The sequence below is a fragment of the Rhineura floridana genome, chromosome 3, assembly GCF_030035675.1.
Source record: "Rhineura floridana isolate rRhiFlo1 chromosome 3, rRhiFlo1.hap2, whole genome shotgun sequence".
NCBI classification, from domain to species: Eukaryota; Metazoa; Chordata; class Lepidosauria; order Squamata; family Rhineuridae; genus Rhineura; species Rhineura floridana.
The window spans coordinates 16,217,013-16,234,911 of record NC_084482.1 but is presented as its reverse complement, the minus strand read 5'-3'; the positions used below and the strand labels follow the sequence as shown (position 1 = coordinate 16,234,911).

At 43.4% G+C, this 17,899-nt stretch overlaps 1 protein-coding gene across 7 annotated transcripts in view; it reads right to left on the bottom strand.

The window, feature by feature from the left end:
• LRP1 (LDL receptor related protein 1) overlaps window positions 1-17,899 on the bottom strand; it is a 448,332-nt gene that overhangs the window by 144,774 nt on the left and 285,659 nt on the right. For all 7 annotated transcript variants that reach the window (XM_061614615.1, XM_061614609.1, XM_061614610.1 and 4 more), the window contains 7 exons: window positions 16,563-16,679; window positions 15,687-15,767; window positions 10,058-10,225; window positions 9,539-9,721; window positions 7,939-8,139; window positions 5,363-5,608; window positions 1,774-1,971 (listed from right to left, as the gene is read on the bottom strand). In XM_061614615.1, the coding sequence (XP_061470599.1) occupies window positions 1,774-1,971; window positions 5,363-5,608; window positions 7,939-8,139; window positions 9,539-9,721; window positions 10,058-10,225; window positions 15,687-15,767; window positions 16,563-16,679 (1,194 nt within the window). The remainder of the gene's footprint in view (window positions 1-1,773; window positions 1,972-5,362; window positions 5,609-7,938; window positions 8,140-9,538; window positions 9,722-10,057; window positions 10,226-15,686; window positions 15,768-16,562; window positions 16,680-17,899) is intronic.

The window sequence follows — 17,899 nt, the reverse complement described above, 5'->3', positions numbered from 1 at the left end:
CACATAATGATCCACATTTAAAAGAAAGATGGTATCATTAACAAGAGGACTGAATGCTGCTGCTTATGAGGCCAGCAATACAGAGGCAAGAGAAGGGAGGGGGACTGGCTCACACTGAGGAGCTTCTATCTCCCCACGCCCCTCACTGCTTCCCAATTTCCCTCTTTCCCAAAGGACTGCCCCCTCTCTTGTATGGACAACATGTCAGACAAAGAAAGAAGAAAGCCATTCAGAAAGAAAATGTAGGATTCTTTTGGCCTTTCTTTTCCACTAAAATGTTTTTGAATAAGGAGACCAAAAGTAAGGATGTGATCACATTTTATCTTGGCTGTGCCCGAACCTACAGGAATATAGCAGAATTTTGGCACTGAGTCTGTGAGCCTTCTTGGAACCAACCAGGGCTGCAGACAGTAGGGTGGGGGAAAGAAAGCAAACCATCAGCATGCCACAACTTGCTTATCTATCCCATGGGTTATCTTCTATGTGTTTTATGTTCAATAAATCTGTGAGATTGCAGACCTTGTGGTTTTGAGGAAGTGACAACTGCCATTGCCAAGGGATTTAAAAGATAATGATGTGGGTTCTCTCTCTTGTTGGGTTCCTGGTAAAGAGAGCCCTGTGCTTCACATGTGCTTTAGTAATACTTGTCTGCCTTGTTTGAGGATAACGTTTCATTGAACTGGATTGAAACTGAAGGCTTGCCGTGCCTCAAGTTAACTGGCTGCCAATTACAATGCACAAATTAGAAATGCTAATCTAATCAACCTCAAAAAAGTTTGTTCCCCATCACTGGGGCTCAGTCTGTTACCTATTCACTTAGATTTCCAAAGCATTACGAGAAGCTTCCTGTTATAGCGCAAGACTCCAGCAATTGCTCAAAAAATATATATTTTGGTGCATGAGTGCCAATACGCCTGATCACCTAGCTCACAAGACTGTGTTCAGATGTACATACATTCAGCAATGAGCCCACTGTGGAAGAACACTCAATTGTGACACATTTACAGTGTTCTCCTGAGGATCGGACTGAGGGAGAACTCCTTTTTTAACCTGTTTGAGGAAAAGCTGGATTTGGACAACACTGATTGGCCAGGTCTTGAGTAAATCATAATGCAACTTTTTCATCTCTCTTCTAGGATCAGGGCTGTGCACAGTACTGATTGGCTGCCCCTCAGCAACAGGAAGCCATTTCCTCCTGAGGCCATTAATTTATCATGATCATGAATAGAATTTAAATCAATCTATCTATTGATTCATCCACCTACTTTTCCTTCAAGTAGCACAAGGTGACATACATGGCTTTCCTTTTTAAAAATCCTCCCAAATCCTTTAACTTTGCGTTGTGCTTTTAAAATTATAAGCCTAAAGGTAGGGACTGTCTTAATACTGGTATTTGCAAGCTGCTCTGGAAGCTTTTTGGGAGCTGAAGAATGTGGTAAAATACTTTAAACAAATGAATGAATGAATAAATGAATGAATAATGGACTGGTTGAAAAGCTGCTAACTTTCAAGTACAAAAGTTCTCCATTTGATCCACATTTAAAAAGTAAATGAACGAAGGGCAGGAATTTCAGAGTAAACTTCAGGCAGTTCAGGGACACTCCCTTCTGTCCTCACATATCATCTGCAACTTCAAACAAAGAGGATAAAGCCAAGAAATGTATTGCCCTGATAAGTGTGAGCTGTGAGCATGCCTCAGTCTCAGATGAATACTTTTTTAAAGGAAGTTAAGAGTACCACAACCCCCATTATATCATTTAATCACACACCCACCTCCATTCTCATGCAGCTTCCCCCGGTATATCTTGTCCTCCACCACATCAGTCCAGTAGAGGGAGCTCTGGTTCAGATGGAAGTCCAAAGCAATGGTGTTCCGCAAGCCTGGGACTAAGACACTGTAATCTCCCTTGTGCAGATCAATGCGCCGGATCTCATGGCGGTTGGAAAAGATGATGAAAGGCTTAAAAGGGTCTGGAAATTTAGACAGAGGTATGGATTACTGGTACCATTACATTTTTGCATACCTTCAAACCCATGGGGGTCTCCTGAGAATGCTCCTTTGTGTTTCAAAACTAACACAAGCATCTGAAATAATCTTGATAAAGAATTGAAAAGTTTTAAATGTTAATTTTATTTTTTGCTCTCCCAGCCTTTGAATTCATCCCTATCTGTTCATGTGATTATGAGCTAAACACTGGATTGTGGATTTAATCACTATCATTCTAATCATTTTCATAAATCATTATGACGTAAGTTATTGTTAGCATTGACATTTATATGAACAAGACTTTGCAGAGCTGCTTCCCTACTTATGTCCCAGGTAATGTATAAATGATGCTTGCGACAGGCAAATGCCCAAAGCCCTATCCTGATAGGGTAACTTAGCTTCTCCTTCTTCATTACAAAGACAATAATGGCTTGCTGAAACTGAAGAGCTTGCATCCTTTTAAAAAATCCACAGTCCTTCCCTCCCCTTTCCCAATTCTATTCCTGCCTGGGGCACTGGGAACAGAGCAGTCTTTCTTGTGCCTGCCAACTGCAACACTAGCTGGCGAATGAGGGCATGTCCCCAAATGACAGAAACATTGCTGTGTTTCTTGGCAGCCAGAAAACACTACATTTGGTTCACACACACATACCCTCGTCCACCCCTCCTTTATGGTCTCCCTTTTCCATTTAGTTTCACAAAAAGGCAGGAACCTTGAAGAGATCCTATATCCTTCATGCATACAAAGCAGGTCTGAGGGGCTTAGGCCACGCTCCTTCCTCCTCCACCCAGATCCAACAGTGCTTTGCTAGTTCAACAGAAGCCCTAGTGTTTCAAGGAAGATGCTTAGTGTTGCCACTGTCACAGTGGGACTGACTAGATCTGCCTCTGGGGCAGGACAGAGGTAGATATCCCAGACAGAGTGAACCACAGATGTGACCCTAAAGGGTGGAGGGCTCCATGTTGTCTTCTACCATTTACTTCTGGGACTAAAGGCAAGTTCATACCAAGCTTTCCTACAGGTTATGCCCAGGGAAACACTGTCGTTGCTTTAGCCACATCCTGGATGAAGTCATTTTTCCAAGTTTGGTTGCAAGGAAGTAAGCTCTTAATTAAAGCAAACCCGGAATTTTCCATATTATGCCTGATAAGGAACACTGTGCTTACTCATAACCAAGCACATCAGCCCTCCATCTAGTAAGTACTTAACTTTAAACCCAGAAAGTGCAGTGGAGTACTCTGGCCTCTGATGTCATGGAAGCTGCCCCACAGATCTTTGTGATGCCTCTTTAGATCTCACAAGAAACAGTGCAGGGAAATGAACTTCAAGAGGAACTCATTTTCTCCCATCCAAATCCAGAAGTGGAGCACTAACCAGCAACTCGTGAAGAGTAGCAGCAGAATATTTCAATAGAAATAGGGACAAGGGAGAATATCTTGTCCTTGTCCCAGAAAATAACTGGTTGTACAAACCTGACTGAAGAAGTGGAAGGAGCATACTGATACAATATGTATTCTGGGATTGATTCTGAACTCTGGCAGCCTCTCAGTGGGGTAAAGAACATATAGCCCTCCAGATGCTGTTGGACTCCAAATCCCATCAGCCTCAGCCAGCATGGCCAACGGTCAGGGTTGATGGGAGTTATAGTCCACTAGGATCGGGGGGGGGACCACAGATCCCCCACCACTGAATTGAAGGGATCAGGCAGGGAATGAAGTTAGAAGGTATTATGCGGCAATTCTTCAACTCCCCAGGATGATGAATAGTTGTGTGAATGTTCTTGATCTGTCACAGAGAAGCATTGAGATTTCAATTTGCTCTTGGCTCACTCAATATTTCCAAGGGATTCCAGGATATGATCAGCTATAAGCTCCCCACTTGTCTGTGATGCATCGGACCATTCAATTACCACTCCCAAAATCAATTCACAGTGGCTTCACTAGCTTAGCAAGAACCTTTTCACACAACTGTGTCTAACAGGTGTATTCCTAGGATGGTTTAAGTGTATACCTAAAAATGTAAAATATGCATGTGACAAACAGGTTCTTGAAAGCATTTGTATTATACAGTTATGTTTATCAGGGAGTTGAGAATGGCTGCATCTTCTGGTTATTGGACCTGCTTCTGGTTACTGGAACGCTTTAAAAGAAATGGGGGTGCCACAGCATCTGATTGTCCTGATGCGCAACCTATACTCTGGACAAGAGGCTACTGTAAGGACAGAATATGGAGAAACCGATTGGTTCCCAATAGAAAAGGGTGTGAGACAGGGGTGTATTTTATCACCCCATTTGTTTAATCTGTATGCAGAACATATCATACGGAAAGCGGGATTGGACCAAGATGAAGGTGTGAAAACTGGAAGGAGAAATATCAATAATTTAAGATATGCAGACGATACCATACTCTTATCAGAAACCAGTAATGATTTGAAACGAATGCTGATGAACGTCAAGAAGACTAAAGTAATGACAACAGAAGATTTATATAACTTCAAAGTTGACAATGAGGACATTGAACTTGTCCAAGATTATCAGTACCTCAGCACAGTCATTAATCAAAATGGAGACAATAGTAAAGAAACCAGAAGAAGGCTAGGACTGGGTAGGGCAGCTGAGAGAAAACTAGAAAAGGTCCTCAAATGCAAAGATGTATCACTGAACACCAAAGTCAGGACCATTCAGACGATGGTATTCCCAATCTCTACGTATGGATGTGAAAGTTGGACAGTGAAAAATAATAAATAATAATAAAATAAAATTTTATTTCTAGGCCGCCTATCTGGCCGAATTAACGGCAGATAAAAGCAGATAAAAGCAGATAAGAGAAAAATCAACTCATTTGAAATGTGGTGTTGGAGTGCAAAAAAGACAAATAATTGGGTGTTAGAACAAATTAAACCAGAAGCTAAAATGATGAAACTGAGGTTATCATACTTTGGACACATCATGAGAAGACATGATTCATTAGAAAAGATAATAATGCTGGGAAAAACAGAAGGGAGTAGAAAAAGAGGAAGGCCAAACAAGAGATGGATTGATTCCATAAAGGAAGCCACAGACCTGAACTTACAAGATCTGAACAGGGTGGTTCATGACAGATGCTCTTGGAGGTCACTGATTCATAGGGTCGCCATATGTTGTAATAGACTTGAAGGCACATAACAACAACAAAACTGGTTACTGGACTAAGCACTGAACCTGCTTGTTGCCGTTTAATGTGTGAATGGACCCCTAGAGCAGATGGCCTAGAGCCATTGCTTCAATCCATCTGAGAGTCTCATATCTACTGTTCCTTCCTCTGAGTAGATCCAAACCCCTTGTCCTGCACAACAGGTATGATGCTTATATGAAAGCTCTGGTGCACGTACTTACCCATGCTGCGGCAGCTCTCGCCATCAGGCTCCAGCATCCACCCGTCATAGCAAGAGCACTTCACATTGTATTTGTCCTGCTCGCACTTCTGACTGCACTTGAGATGCTTGGCACAGTAGCTCTGGATCTGGCAGGTCTTGTTGTCGGCACCCAATTCCATGCCCAGGGGGCAAGAGCATGCAATGCCCTCACCTGGTGCAACTGTGCAGTTGTGACTGCAGCCCCCGTTGTTCAGGGAGCAGAGGTCTGTAGGAGATCAGAGACACCACAGAATCATTAAGGGAAATCTGGCTACATGCCCAAGTTGTTTGCAACCAGCTGGTAGCCAAGCCCCCACAGGAAGAGCATCTTTGGATCTGAGCTTCTCATCCTTTCAGCTAGCTAATGGACTTCCTTTCCATTCTCAGAGCTACCAATACAGAAGTCTTAGCACAAGCATTTTCCCCAACCCCAGCCCAGCCCAATATATTTTGCCGCTTGAGAAGTTGTTCAAGATGGTGACTCTACCCATTCCATGTACAAAAGCTTGGCATCTGAAACTTCTTCAACACTGGCAACAGGAGACTGTACCTGAGGGTAGCAGGGTAGCTTAGAGGGCATACACAGCTTCACCATCCCTCATGGCATTTGTTGCCAGAGGCAGGTGCCTTACTTTGCCTAAACATAGGGCTGGGCCTGCAATTCTAACTCCAGGGTAGCCTCCAGATGTTATTGGATTCCAGCTCACCTCAGCTCCAACCAACATGGCCAAAGGTCAAGGTTGATGAGATTTGTAGTCCAACAACATCTGGAGAGCACAATGTCGGTGACTCCAGCTCTAACCCAATGAACTATGTGGTTCCCAAATGGCAAACTAGTACTCACTCAGTAGTGAAGAATCTATTTACTATTTGTTTCTAAAGATTTTTATCCCAAAGGTCTCAAAGTGGCTCATAATTAAAATTAAAAATGAACTAATAGCTATTTATTTTATTTATTCATTATTTACATCTTATCCATGGATTGTGCTTTTTATTTGTGTTAATTTTATATTGGTTTTAATCTTTTTATTGTATGTCATTTTGGGTTCATTTTGATGACGAAAAGTGACTAAAACATTTATTAAATATAATATGTATTTTTAAAATGTCCTTCTATCATTTTTATCATCAATATCATCATCATCATTATTCCCACACATTGTTATCCTCCACCTGTTCTGCCGTTGCACCGATCTCCCCACATAAAACAAATTCACGCACAGGCATCTTCCAACCAAACCATCATTATTCCCAGTGCCGTTTACAAAAATAATAAATACAAAAAAAAATAAGCTGAAAGCCACAAAATTATAACAGCAGTACAGGATTAAAATTGCATCTGAAAAACTAGGGAAAATAAAAAGGTCTTTGCCTGGCATTGAAAGGACAACAAAGTAGCAAATCAAAGAGCGAATCTCTCTGGGTTCTGCAAAGTACTAAAATGATTGTCATTAAAAACAAGAGAACACCAACTGACTCAAGAATATAACATGAGAAGGTCCTTGAAGGATCTAGTCCAAAAGCCAACCTAGTCCAGCATACTACACACAGTGGTCAATCTGATGCCAGCTACTCACTGCAGAAAGCCACAAATCCAATTTCAAACCACAGCAGAACAGCTCAGTCCAGTCATCAACCATGCTGGCATATCCAAAGTTCTCTAAGAAAGAATGGCCTTTACTACTCACCCGAAGGAGAGGAGTGAGATGCACAGCCGAGTCCCTTTGGGCAAAGAATTCCACAAATCGGAAACTACAACCGAGATGGCCCCAGACCTGACAGCCACCTGCCGCAGCCCACACAGCAAGGACACCCACCACAGGGGCTCCTCAGAAGATTAAGCACTATGTAGAATGTGTAGGCAGGACTTTCTGAACACTCAGACCACTTCACATATATAACTGCAGCAATATTTACAACATCCCTGTAAAGTAGAGGTGCTGTTTTCCCCATATTGCTGATGGGCACCTAAGATTTTATTTATTTATTTACGGTCAATGACCAACACTATAAAATGTTAAAACAGCAAACAATAAAAGATGTCAATATTATACAGAGAAGGAAACAAATGGCAGCAGCCTGATATAATATGGAACTGTGGTATTAAAATTAGGGGAACAATGGGGAATGGCCCACCCGAGGTTATCCATTATTGTTGTTCGTTGTCATCACTCTCCTACAGGTAACAGCCAAAGCGCAAAATCTTGCCACATTAGCTGTCACCTGCTGACTCTATCTGAGAGCACCTAAGATTAAGAGCATAACACTACAGCCACCTAGCAAGTGCATGACTGAGATACTATTTCAAGGGGGTGCTTCTTGGTACCTAATTCACACACTGCACCACTGTATCAGCTATGCCAGACTGATAACAATAATGTCTCTGCTACATCCAGCTTCCCTCCTGTAAAAAGGTATAAAACTGAGGACCTCTGGTTTCCTACAGAACATACACAAGCACACAGAGCACAGGAAAGCAGTGATGATATTCTGGGTCATTGTGCTCCAACCCCCAGAGAAAGAAAGAATGGAGAAAGTTCTCCATCTCACACTCACCACACAGCTTCCCTTCATCAGACCCATCCCCACAGTCATCCTTGCCATCACACAGCTTTTCAGGAGGGAGACAGATAGATGTGGTGTTGGCACAAGTGTGAGAGGGTGGCTTGCAGACAAGGGATTCACAGTTCTCTTCATCAGAGTTGTCCTCGCAATCGTTGTCCCCATCACATACCCAAGCCTTGCTGATACACCGGGCTGCAAAGAGAGAAGCAGAAGATAACATATATGAAACACCAGAAACACCAGAAGGGGAAGGAGGAGGGGAACTGACTATTTCAACACACAGCACCCAGTGACACTGAGGTACTAAAATGGGCATTTCTATGGTATAGTGACTGTGTGGGTATACACCAACTGGCTGAGCTGGTGTGATGACACAGAACGTTCATGAACATCCCAACTACTCCGGGAATAAAGCAGTCAGAAAGTTCCAGTCTAATTTATATGAGGAAAAGGAAATTTGCCAGTTTATCTGACAAAATAGAATTATTAAGGAAAAGGACAGAGGAAGAGAGGGCTCTGAAGAAGTATCTACATGTCATGGAATACTAAATACATGCCTGGAAAAATCAGAGGGTCTGCAGGCAAAAGAACATTCTTTTTTTAAAGAATTATCTATTTTTGTTCCTCTCTGCACTGCACATCACAAAGAGACCATAATCAAATTTGCATTGATAATAAGGGGATATGTTTGTATTATGCATGGCCACTCTTCTTTGTAGACAGAACTGTAACAATTCTGAAGATAAGGGAATACAAAGCAGGGTCTCATCCAAAGATCTCAAGGAGCAGGACTATATAGAAGACTTTCCAGAGAAGACCTTCCTCTTTCAACACGCCTTTCAAGTAGAAACCTTATCCCAGTCTGTGACTGTGTTGGAATTGCTTTATAAGATGTTTTTAATGCTTTTTAAAAAAGAGTTTTATTTTAATATGCTTTTAAATATGTTTTGTTTTGATATGTTTTAAAGTCTTTTGTTTTTAAGATGTTTTAGAGTACTTTCAGTGTTTTTGCTTGCTGCCTGGGAGGCCGGGCGGGATATACATTTAATATATATATAAATAAAGTCGTCTAGACCCCTGGTAATTCACCACATGGTGGCGCTGCAGGCCTCTGCAAGCCAGAGTGGAAACCTTGGCAAGCCAGTTGCAACCAGAGACTCCCAATCCCTGTAAGAGCAAACAAGAAGGAGCACAGGAAATCTCCTTGGAGAAGGTAGGTACCATTTCCCCTCATGGCAGAAAACTGGATGTGCTCCACATTCTATGCAGGTCACGCAAACATGTGTGGTTCAGATGTATTGTATTGCATTTTTAGCTCCTCCTTCCTCCAAGGAGCTAAGAACAGTGTACATGGATCTCGCCTACCATTTTATACAACCAATCTCTGAGGTCAGTAAAGCCTGAGAAATGGTGACTAAGCCCAAGGGGATTCAAACCCAGGTCTCCTCAGTTAGTATCACACTCTGACCACTTCACCACATTGGTTCTCCAGAGGTACTGGCACAGTGTATCAGAGGTATCTGGATGTATCTGTAGAGGCAAGAAATTCTGTTTCATCCCTTTCCCCACCCCTGTAATACAAAGCAATTACCAGAGTCCTTGCAGCCAAACTTGACATTTGGATCACAGACATGTGTGACACCCTCACAGTTCTTCTCATCACTAGAGTCCATGCAGTCAGTGTCACCATCACAACGCCAGCGCATGGGAATGCAGAGCGCATCTAGTCGGCACTGGAACTCATCTGTGTGGCAGCCTCCGGGTGGGCGTGTGGCTGGGGAATGAAACAGCAGAGACAAAATGTTAAAACTGGTCAGAGTTGTTGGCTAGGTCTGATACCAGCGAGCTGATGTTAGGTGGCCAATAAGATAAGCTAGCATGATATGCCAGGAACAATATGCTCCAGCAAGCCCAGATGGGTTGTCAGGGGCATCCCTTTCAAGGAAGTTTCAAATTCTGAAGGGGGTGAAAACCCACTCACAGTGAAAATCTTAAATATTCCATTCAGAAAAAAGAGAGTCATGCAAATGGCATGATAAAACACAAAAATCAGCAGACCTTTGCAAGTTGTGTTAATCTGCTAAATATATTTAGCAAATAAGGGCTGCACCTTGGTTGGTGCAGTTGGCATGGGTTTCGTCACTGTAATCTCCACAGTCATTATCCCCATCACAGGTCCAGTGTACTGGGATGCAGCGCCCACTGTTGCATTTGAATTGGTTGCTGGAGCAGGAATGGCTGCAGCCGGCTTCATCACTGTTGTCCCCGCAGTCATTGTCTGGGAGGAGGAAGAAGGAAGACAGGAAGGTCAAAGACTGCTCGGGTCTACGGGAGTAGAAGCTTCCCCTCCCACACACTCCTCTAAGCCACTCCAGAACTATAGGCAGACTCCTCCAGCTGACAAACAGCTGAAAAGTCTCAAGATATTTCAGCAACGTGCCCATTGTCTGAGCCAAACAGAAGGGCTGAGGGTGTCCCAACAAGTCTACTTTAATGGCACATTCTCCACCCCATGCAAACTCTAGCCAAATATGCTCCCTTTCGTCCCAAAAGTTCTTTCCCCTAGTAAAGCAACTAATAAGTTAGTAGTAGTAGTAGTAGTAGTAGTAGTAGTAGTAGTGCAGTAATAATAATAGAAAAATGAAAACACAGAAACTGCATAGATCACCTCATGCACCATGGGGCAGTGGGAATGGATGAAGTGAGAGGGCCAGTATCGCATTTGTGTTTGGGGGGGATCAGTGAAATGTGTGCATTCCTTCAAAACTAAATGTTATGTATACATGTGCACATGTGTGTTGGTGTACATACTTGTGAATGCCTGTACGTGTGCAATTTTTACCAGACCCTACTCAAGATTCTCGAGCTGCTTTTGACGTCTGTAAGGACTCGTAGGTTTCTAATTGGCAACACCTTTTCTTTAAATGGCTGTAGCTTGAAAAAGTTTCCAGCTGAATGCTATTTACCCCTGCATTATTGGATTTTCTTCAACCTGCAGGAACACTAGTGACCAACAACACTATTTGTATTAGTAAAGTTTCACTTGGCTTTGGTGATTTGAATCACTGCTCCTCCTCCCCCTCCCCCCCATTGCAGTTTTCACTCCAAATTCTGGAGCACAGGGACGCACACAGAATGATGACTGGCCTTCATCCCACCCCTCAGTTTTGCTTGCCAGCAGAGCTAACCTAATGTACTAGCATTTACAATGGCATGCAAATGTGGTGATTCCCCAGATTCAGTGTGTACTCATCTGCTTACTTCCACAGCACAATTCTATACATGTCTAATCAGAAGCAACCCCCCCGGAATCCCAACGTTAGTGTGGAGAACCTTTTTCTGTTGGAGGTAATCTATCAGGGATCACATGCTGCCACCCCCACGCCCTTTCCACCCCTTCTCTCCTTTTGTTTCTGCTATCCCTTTTATTCTGCTCTCTCCCACTTTTCCTTCCTGTCCAATGGGCTTGCTGGGGTAAACACAGATTACTCTTCCTAGACCTTTAGCAAGAGTGCTCAGTTTAGACTCTAAACCAGGTACGGGGAACCTGTGGTCCTCCAGATGTTGCTGGACTCCAACTCCCATCAGCCCAACCAGCATGGCCGGTGGCCAGGGATGGAAGCTGTAGTCCAATAACATCTGGAAGGCCACTGCCTTCTCGGCCCTGCTCTAAAGTGATTGCTTGCTAAGGGCTTTCTTTCTTTCCTCCTTCCATTGCTCCAGCTGCTTTAGTTTTCCCTCTCCCTCTCTTCCTCTAGACACCTACATACAATCAGTTTGCAGAATTTGATGTTCCACATCACAGATTTTCTCTTGCTCTGATACAGAAATTCTGGTGATTTTTCAGCTGCAGAGTACACACAGCCCTGCTTACATCCATCTCAAAGCTGAGGTGAGCAACTACACTGATTCAGCGGCAACATTAGATGATCACCAGCATGATCAGAAACAGGTAGTTTTGATCTGTTTTGGAAACTAACAGCTGCAGCTTCGGTCAGAAATACAGGAAGTCAAAGCAAGCAATATCTCAGAATAATAATTGCTCTGAGATAGTCATGCAAGATGCCAAAAGTAGAAATCAGTTGATGTGCCTTAGGCTCAGAGTATGTTGCACACATTGATCTCTCTAGTAGTCAGAGACTGCTACCAGTTTCCACACAGAAATAAGAAATGAATGAGTGGGGTTTGCTCCTTAAAAATGCCATTCTCGGTGTTGAGCCCCAGCTCTCTCAGGAGGATCAAGGAGGGGGGCTGGATGAGCATCAGTGCCGGCTGCTAGGGCAAGGGGAAGAATCAGAGGGTGTTGAGACTTTCAAGGACAATGAGGGAGGGGGTGTGGTTGACATTGTGCCAGTTCCCACGGACAGTTCTCCCGCCGAAGAAGACCGCACTTAGCTTCCAGACTAAGAGCCTTTGGGGGATGTCTTGGCGCACATGCCAAGTGCCAACTCCACCCCCCGAGCTCCCCCCTTGGTACGTCAAGCACTTCCCCACCTCCTGAAGCCGAGTTGGCACCTATCGAGGCTGTATTGCCGGATGAGCCAGTAGAGGCATGCCCCTTTTGCCCCGCGCCAGACACCAGGAGAAGCGCTTCGGTCAGAGAGAGGGTCTTCGAAGGAGTCAGAGATTACGGGCGAAGACCTTTCCTACTTAAGCCTGCTCCCCCGACCTGGGTGCTGAGTCAACTTTCTTCCTCACGCTGCAGAGTGTACTTAGGTAGCCTAGTTAGGGATTGCAGTGAGTTAGCATAGTGTGCCTGTGAAATGTATTGCCTTCAATGTTACTTTAATAAAACAGGAATTGATGCCATCCTCGTCTCCGTCTCGTGAGTCTCGCTCTGGGTAGGACACTAGGTATAACTTGAATAACTTGAAGTAATTACTATGAAAGAAATGGGATTACTGCTCAGGAAGCATGCTTAGGATTGGTTATAGATTGTACTAAGAGAAGCAGTTCCTGCCCAGAAGACAGAACCCATCACATGAGACTATATATTGCTGTCTCATAAAATATTGGGGTGGGTGTACAACAATATGTATGTCCTTCAATTTCCTTGCGTTCCAATGCCTGACCCAGGAAGCTCTGGAGCACAGGAAGCCAGCATGGTGTCCTCCAGATGTTGTTGCTGGACTCTAACTCCCATCAGCCCCAGCAAACATGGCCAATGGTCAGGGGTGATGGGAGTTGTAATCCAGCAACACCCAGAGAGCACCAAGTTGACAACCCCTGCTTTGGAGGTTTTAAGTGTCACTGAAGAAAGTGGGACCCACTTCCAAGTAATCATACATGGGATTGGGCTGCATGACTGAATACCATGGCTAAGTGAAAAAGGATTCGCAATTAAAAAAACCCCAGAAACAGTGAGGAAACCAAGGAGTAGTGTTGCCAGTTCCCTTCATAAAGGTGTCAATGACAGTGGCCAAAGCAGGCCCCAGAATAGAATGGGTGTATCAAATTATCTTTATCGGAAGCCAGAAAAACCAAATATAGGAGAAGTGGAATTTTGCTTTGTATTTTCCTGCAGTCATTAGAACTTTGCAGAAAAGTGACAGGCATTTTAGGGACTAGAAAGTGGAAAGGAGTTGCGGTGCATGTTGATCTATGCACTAACCGGTAGCTTTTGGACAATTCTTTTCGTCAGAGCCATCCCCACAATCCTTTTCTGAAACAGAAACCAACCAGAGAAGACAGAAGAGTGGGCACAGTGCGTGCACGCATGCATGCACAAACCCACACACATACACCAGAAATACCACAACAAAAAATGTCAACATGAAAAAAGAAATCAAGTATGAAAATGGAGACAAATGAATGCATTAAAGACAGAATATGAAGGGGGAGGGGGAGAGGAGAGGGCACCAGGAGACTCATAAAGGGGGAATCAGAAGCAGCAGATGGAGCCCACACCCCATATCACTGTCACCAAGGGAAAAGTGATTGGAGGAAGGGTGAGGCTGCGGGGCTCTTTTCATGGAGATTCTAAGCCCATTCCCTGAATCTTCAGCTTTCTTTTCAAAAACAAAAGGTTAAGCTCAGATCCCTTCTTAAGTGTATCAGGCAAGCAAGCACCTAGATCTTTTACTTATTTAAAAGCAAGATAAAATGCCAACAATATTCCAGGTTTAGAAACTCTGCTAGGGTTCCTAAAACTTATAGGAACCTAAGAATCTGCCTTATACCAGGTAAGGCTACTTGTACATCTAGTCCAGTATTCTCTACTTTGACTGACAGTAGTTCTCCAGGGTCCCAGGTAGAGAGAGGTCTGTCCCATCACATGCTACCTGAACCTCCTCTTTTTCCAAATGGAGATGCCAGAGATTGAACCTGGGATCTTCTCCATGCAAAGCACATGCTCTACCACTGAGCTATGATTCCTCCCTTAACTTGGCCTGCAGCTCCTTTCCTATCCCAGTGCTGACAGCATTCCTCAGGACTTGACTGGAGCCACAGAGTCAGAGGCCTGGGAAGGACCAAAAGATCATCAAAGTCCATCCACTCTGCCTCACAGCAGCAGTAAGCTTCTTCTCTCTTCTTTTCCTACCTCCAGCCTCATTCACTCCATATACTTCAAAATGCAATGTGTCAACACAGAGAGATAGAGCTGGCAACTGAGTGCATGTCACCAAGGTGTCTACAGGACAAATGACTCATACAAGTAAGCCCCAACATGCCCTCGAAAAGCAAGAAAAACATCAACGAAAATAGCATCAGGGTTAATTGCCATGGACTTGGGGAAAATATTCCTTCCCATTCCTTAATACTCGCAGTCACTTAGAGAGAGTACATATTTAGCAGAACTGAGTGGTAAAGTTTTCCTGGGAACTTTTTCCCATTCAGGATGCAGAAGAGGGTTGCAGGCTTGAATGCTGCCACCCTCAAAAAGTTCTCTGCAAACAGAAAGCTAGCATGCTAATTAGAGGCAAAGCTGAACCTTTCTCCTTGACATACAAATGTTCTACATGCAAGGGTTTGTTTTATTATGGGGAAATCATTCAGAAGTGCAACCCTATATCTGCACAGCTTAAAATGGTACAATCCAGGTAAAATTTGATCACTTCACTCTAGTGAATGTACTGGCCCTTAAAATTCTGAGCTTGAAGCAAACTCCATCCACTTATGAAATTATATGGGGGTGTAAGTCTATCCCACAATGACCTCCAACATCCTCTAATCTATTTTTCGCAGTTTTAAAAAAGAGGGAATTTTCAAAGCCCTGACATCTTCAGAGCAGTGCAGCCCAATCATGCAATGTCACTGATGAGCAGATGAGGCCTTAAGGTAACCTGTTTTCAAGTCCATGCATGCTAGAGCTTCACGGGTTCACATTAAAAGCCTTAGTGGCACTCAATTAAGCATCCAGCTCAACAAAAAATGCTGTAAATTGAGAAGCAGCTGTAAACCTGTCCTTGATAGTAAGGTCAGGATTGAAGGCCTGAGAAGATTTTGTGCCAAGACTATTGCTTGCATTGCATGGTGCTCCTTGGGGGAGAAAGAGATAGCACATGATACACCAGATACATAGCACCATTAGAGAGAAGGTAAACCTCCACTCTCATGTACACATGGGATGAGTAGGCAGCAGGTTAAAGCCAACAGAATGGTAACATGCAGGGACTGCAAACATGGAAAAAGAAGTCCATGTCCACACTTTCCAAAAGAAACTCATTTTCCATCAGCCTCCCTTTGCTGGTGATCTCACCATTCCAACCACCACAGCAGGGTATCAAGATGTCACTTACCATTGTCACATCTCCAATTGATGTTGATGCAGCGGCCATTGTGACAAGTGAATTGGGTCAGAGGGAAGCAAGTTGGGTAAGCTGCGGGGGGGGGGGGAAAGCACAGCATTAGGAAGATTTAACTCCATATCCAGGAGCCAACCCCTGCTGAAAGGCTTTGTTGGGTGCTGGGATTGACTGGCTCCACTTGAGCCTTGTATTCAGCAAAAAAGTAGCTGATTTTGGATCTGGACCACCACTTTAAAAGTGGAAACGAACCCTAACCCCATAAAGTTGTATAGTTTTAAAAATAAATACTATTTCCCTGTATCATATTAGCCCTATTCAGCTTAGAGGTAAGGAAACATATGAGGGCCAGCAATGACTTGCCCGTACCCACCCCTATTCTAATCAGCCTCCATGAGCTGGAGACCTGCTATCTGCATTAGGGAGCTTCCTTGACTCATAGACGTTCCCTGTGTGTTTTAGAACCCCGGAAAATCAGAGTTCTAAATACACGGGGTGCCTCCATGGGTAGAAGCTTCTCCTGACACTGGGGTGGGGCTTAGATCCCATAATCTTAAGAACACAAGAAAACCTCTGCTGGATCAGACCAAAGGCTCATCTGGTCCAGGATCCTGTTCTCACAGTTGTCAATCAGAAGACTTTTGGAAGCCAGCATGCAACCCTACTTGTGATTCCCAGCAACTGGTCTTCAGAGCTATACTGCCTTCAACACTGGAGGGAGAACATTGGCCTGATCATTGGCCATGTTGGCTTGGGTTGATGGAAGTTGGAGTTCAGCAATAACTGGTGGGCAACAGGATAGCCACCTCTACATTAACTTAGTATTACCATCTGTGTATTTAATACACTGGTACATATCTCATCACTCACCACATGAGGCTGATTCATCAGAGCGGTCCCCACAATCATCATCCAAGTCACAGGTCCAGGAGATAGGTATACAACGGCCACTGGCACAGGAGAACTGGTTGGTAGGGCAGGTACGAGCTGGGTGGGCAGGGAAGAGATAAGGAACAAAAGGAGCAATATTACTAGCAGAACTTGGAAACTGTGAGCACAGAAGCAGAAGACTGGCAACTGAACATGTCAAATAAAAAGATCTGAAGGTGCAGAAAAAACTTAAATGTAAAAGCAGCATAGACCACAGCAATGGAGCAACCACTGCCCCAACTAGCAGCTAAAAAGGCAATTATTAGGGATGCTTGAAGAATTCGATTGGCCTGCATTCCAATGTGAACCGACCCATTCCATAATCCCTGAACTAAGGTGAGGATCAGTATTTAGTTAGCCTTCATTTCTAAAGTTCTCAAAACATTTATATTTTTATAAGGTGGTGTGAGTGCTACCTTTTAAAATATATTCTCCCCCTCTCAGTGGCTAAAAAAAGATGGTGGCTGCTTTCATGCACTTCAGAAATGGAGTTGCAAGTGCTTCTGGGAGCAACAGACATGATGGCATGCCATTTCCCCAAGGATATTGTATGGAGAACAAAAGATGGTTACCACTATTGTAATCTCTTCTAAAGAGTTAACTGCACTTATGAATGGATATTGCCCACCCATTTTTAGTACTCTCTAAGGCCATCATATGTTATCTCATCTCTTGGCTAAGTAAGGGCAATTGTATGGTAAGACAACATTTGAAACATCGATAACAAATCACAAGACACTAAATTTGATTGGTAAAATAGCTTTATTGTTTGATTATAGGCCTTTGGTTCAAACCAGTACCTCCTTCAACAAAAACCGAATGAAAATTTAAACTTATAAACCCAGGAAGCAGAATGGTTATGGATATTTAGTAATATACCATCTCATCTGATAAATATAAACTTAAAAGAAAACTTCTCCAAGATTATATGTAAATGGTATCTCGCTCTACGCAGACTAAATAAAAATTACCATAACACCTCAGATACATACTGGAGATGTTATGGCTCTAAAGCATATCTTTTGCACATTTCCTGGTTTTGTCCACAACCTTCAAAAAATTTGGAAAGAAACCATGTCCACAATTCAACAAATCACAGGATTCCAGTTGCCAGCAACCCCAAAGTTATACAGCTAGATTATGCATTGCTCAATATTAAAACTGGCTACTGGAGTTCAATATATCCCTCAAAATGATAAATTCCTAGAGAAATGGTTCCTGTTCATTCATTTTTGGGATACCAGGATCATACGCCTTTATTTTTTTTCTATTTTGTA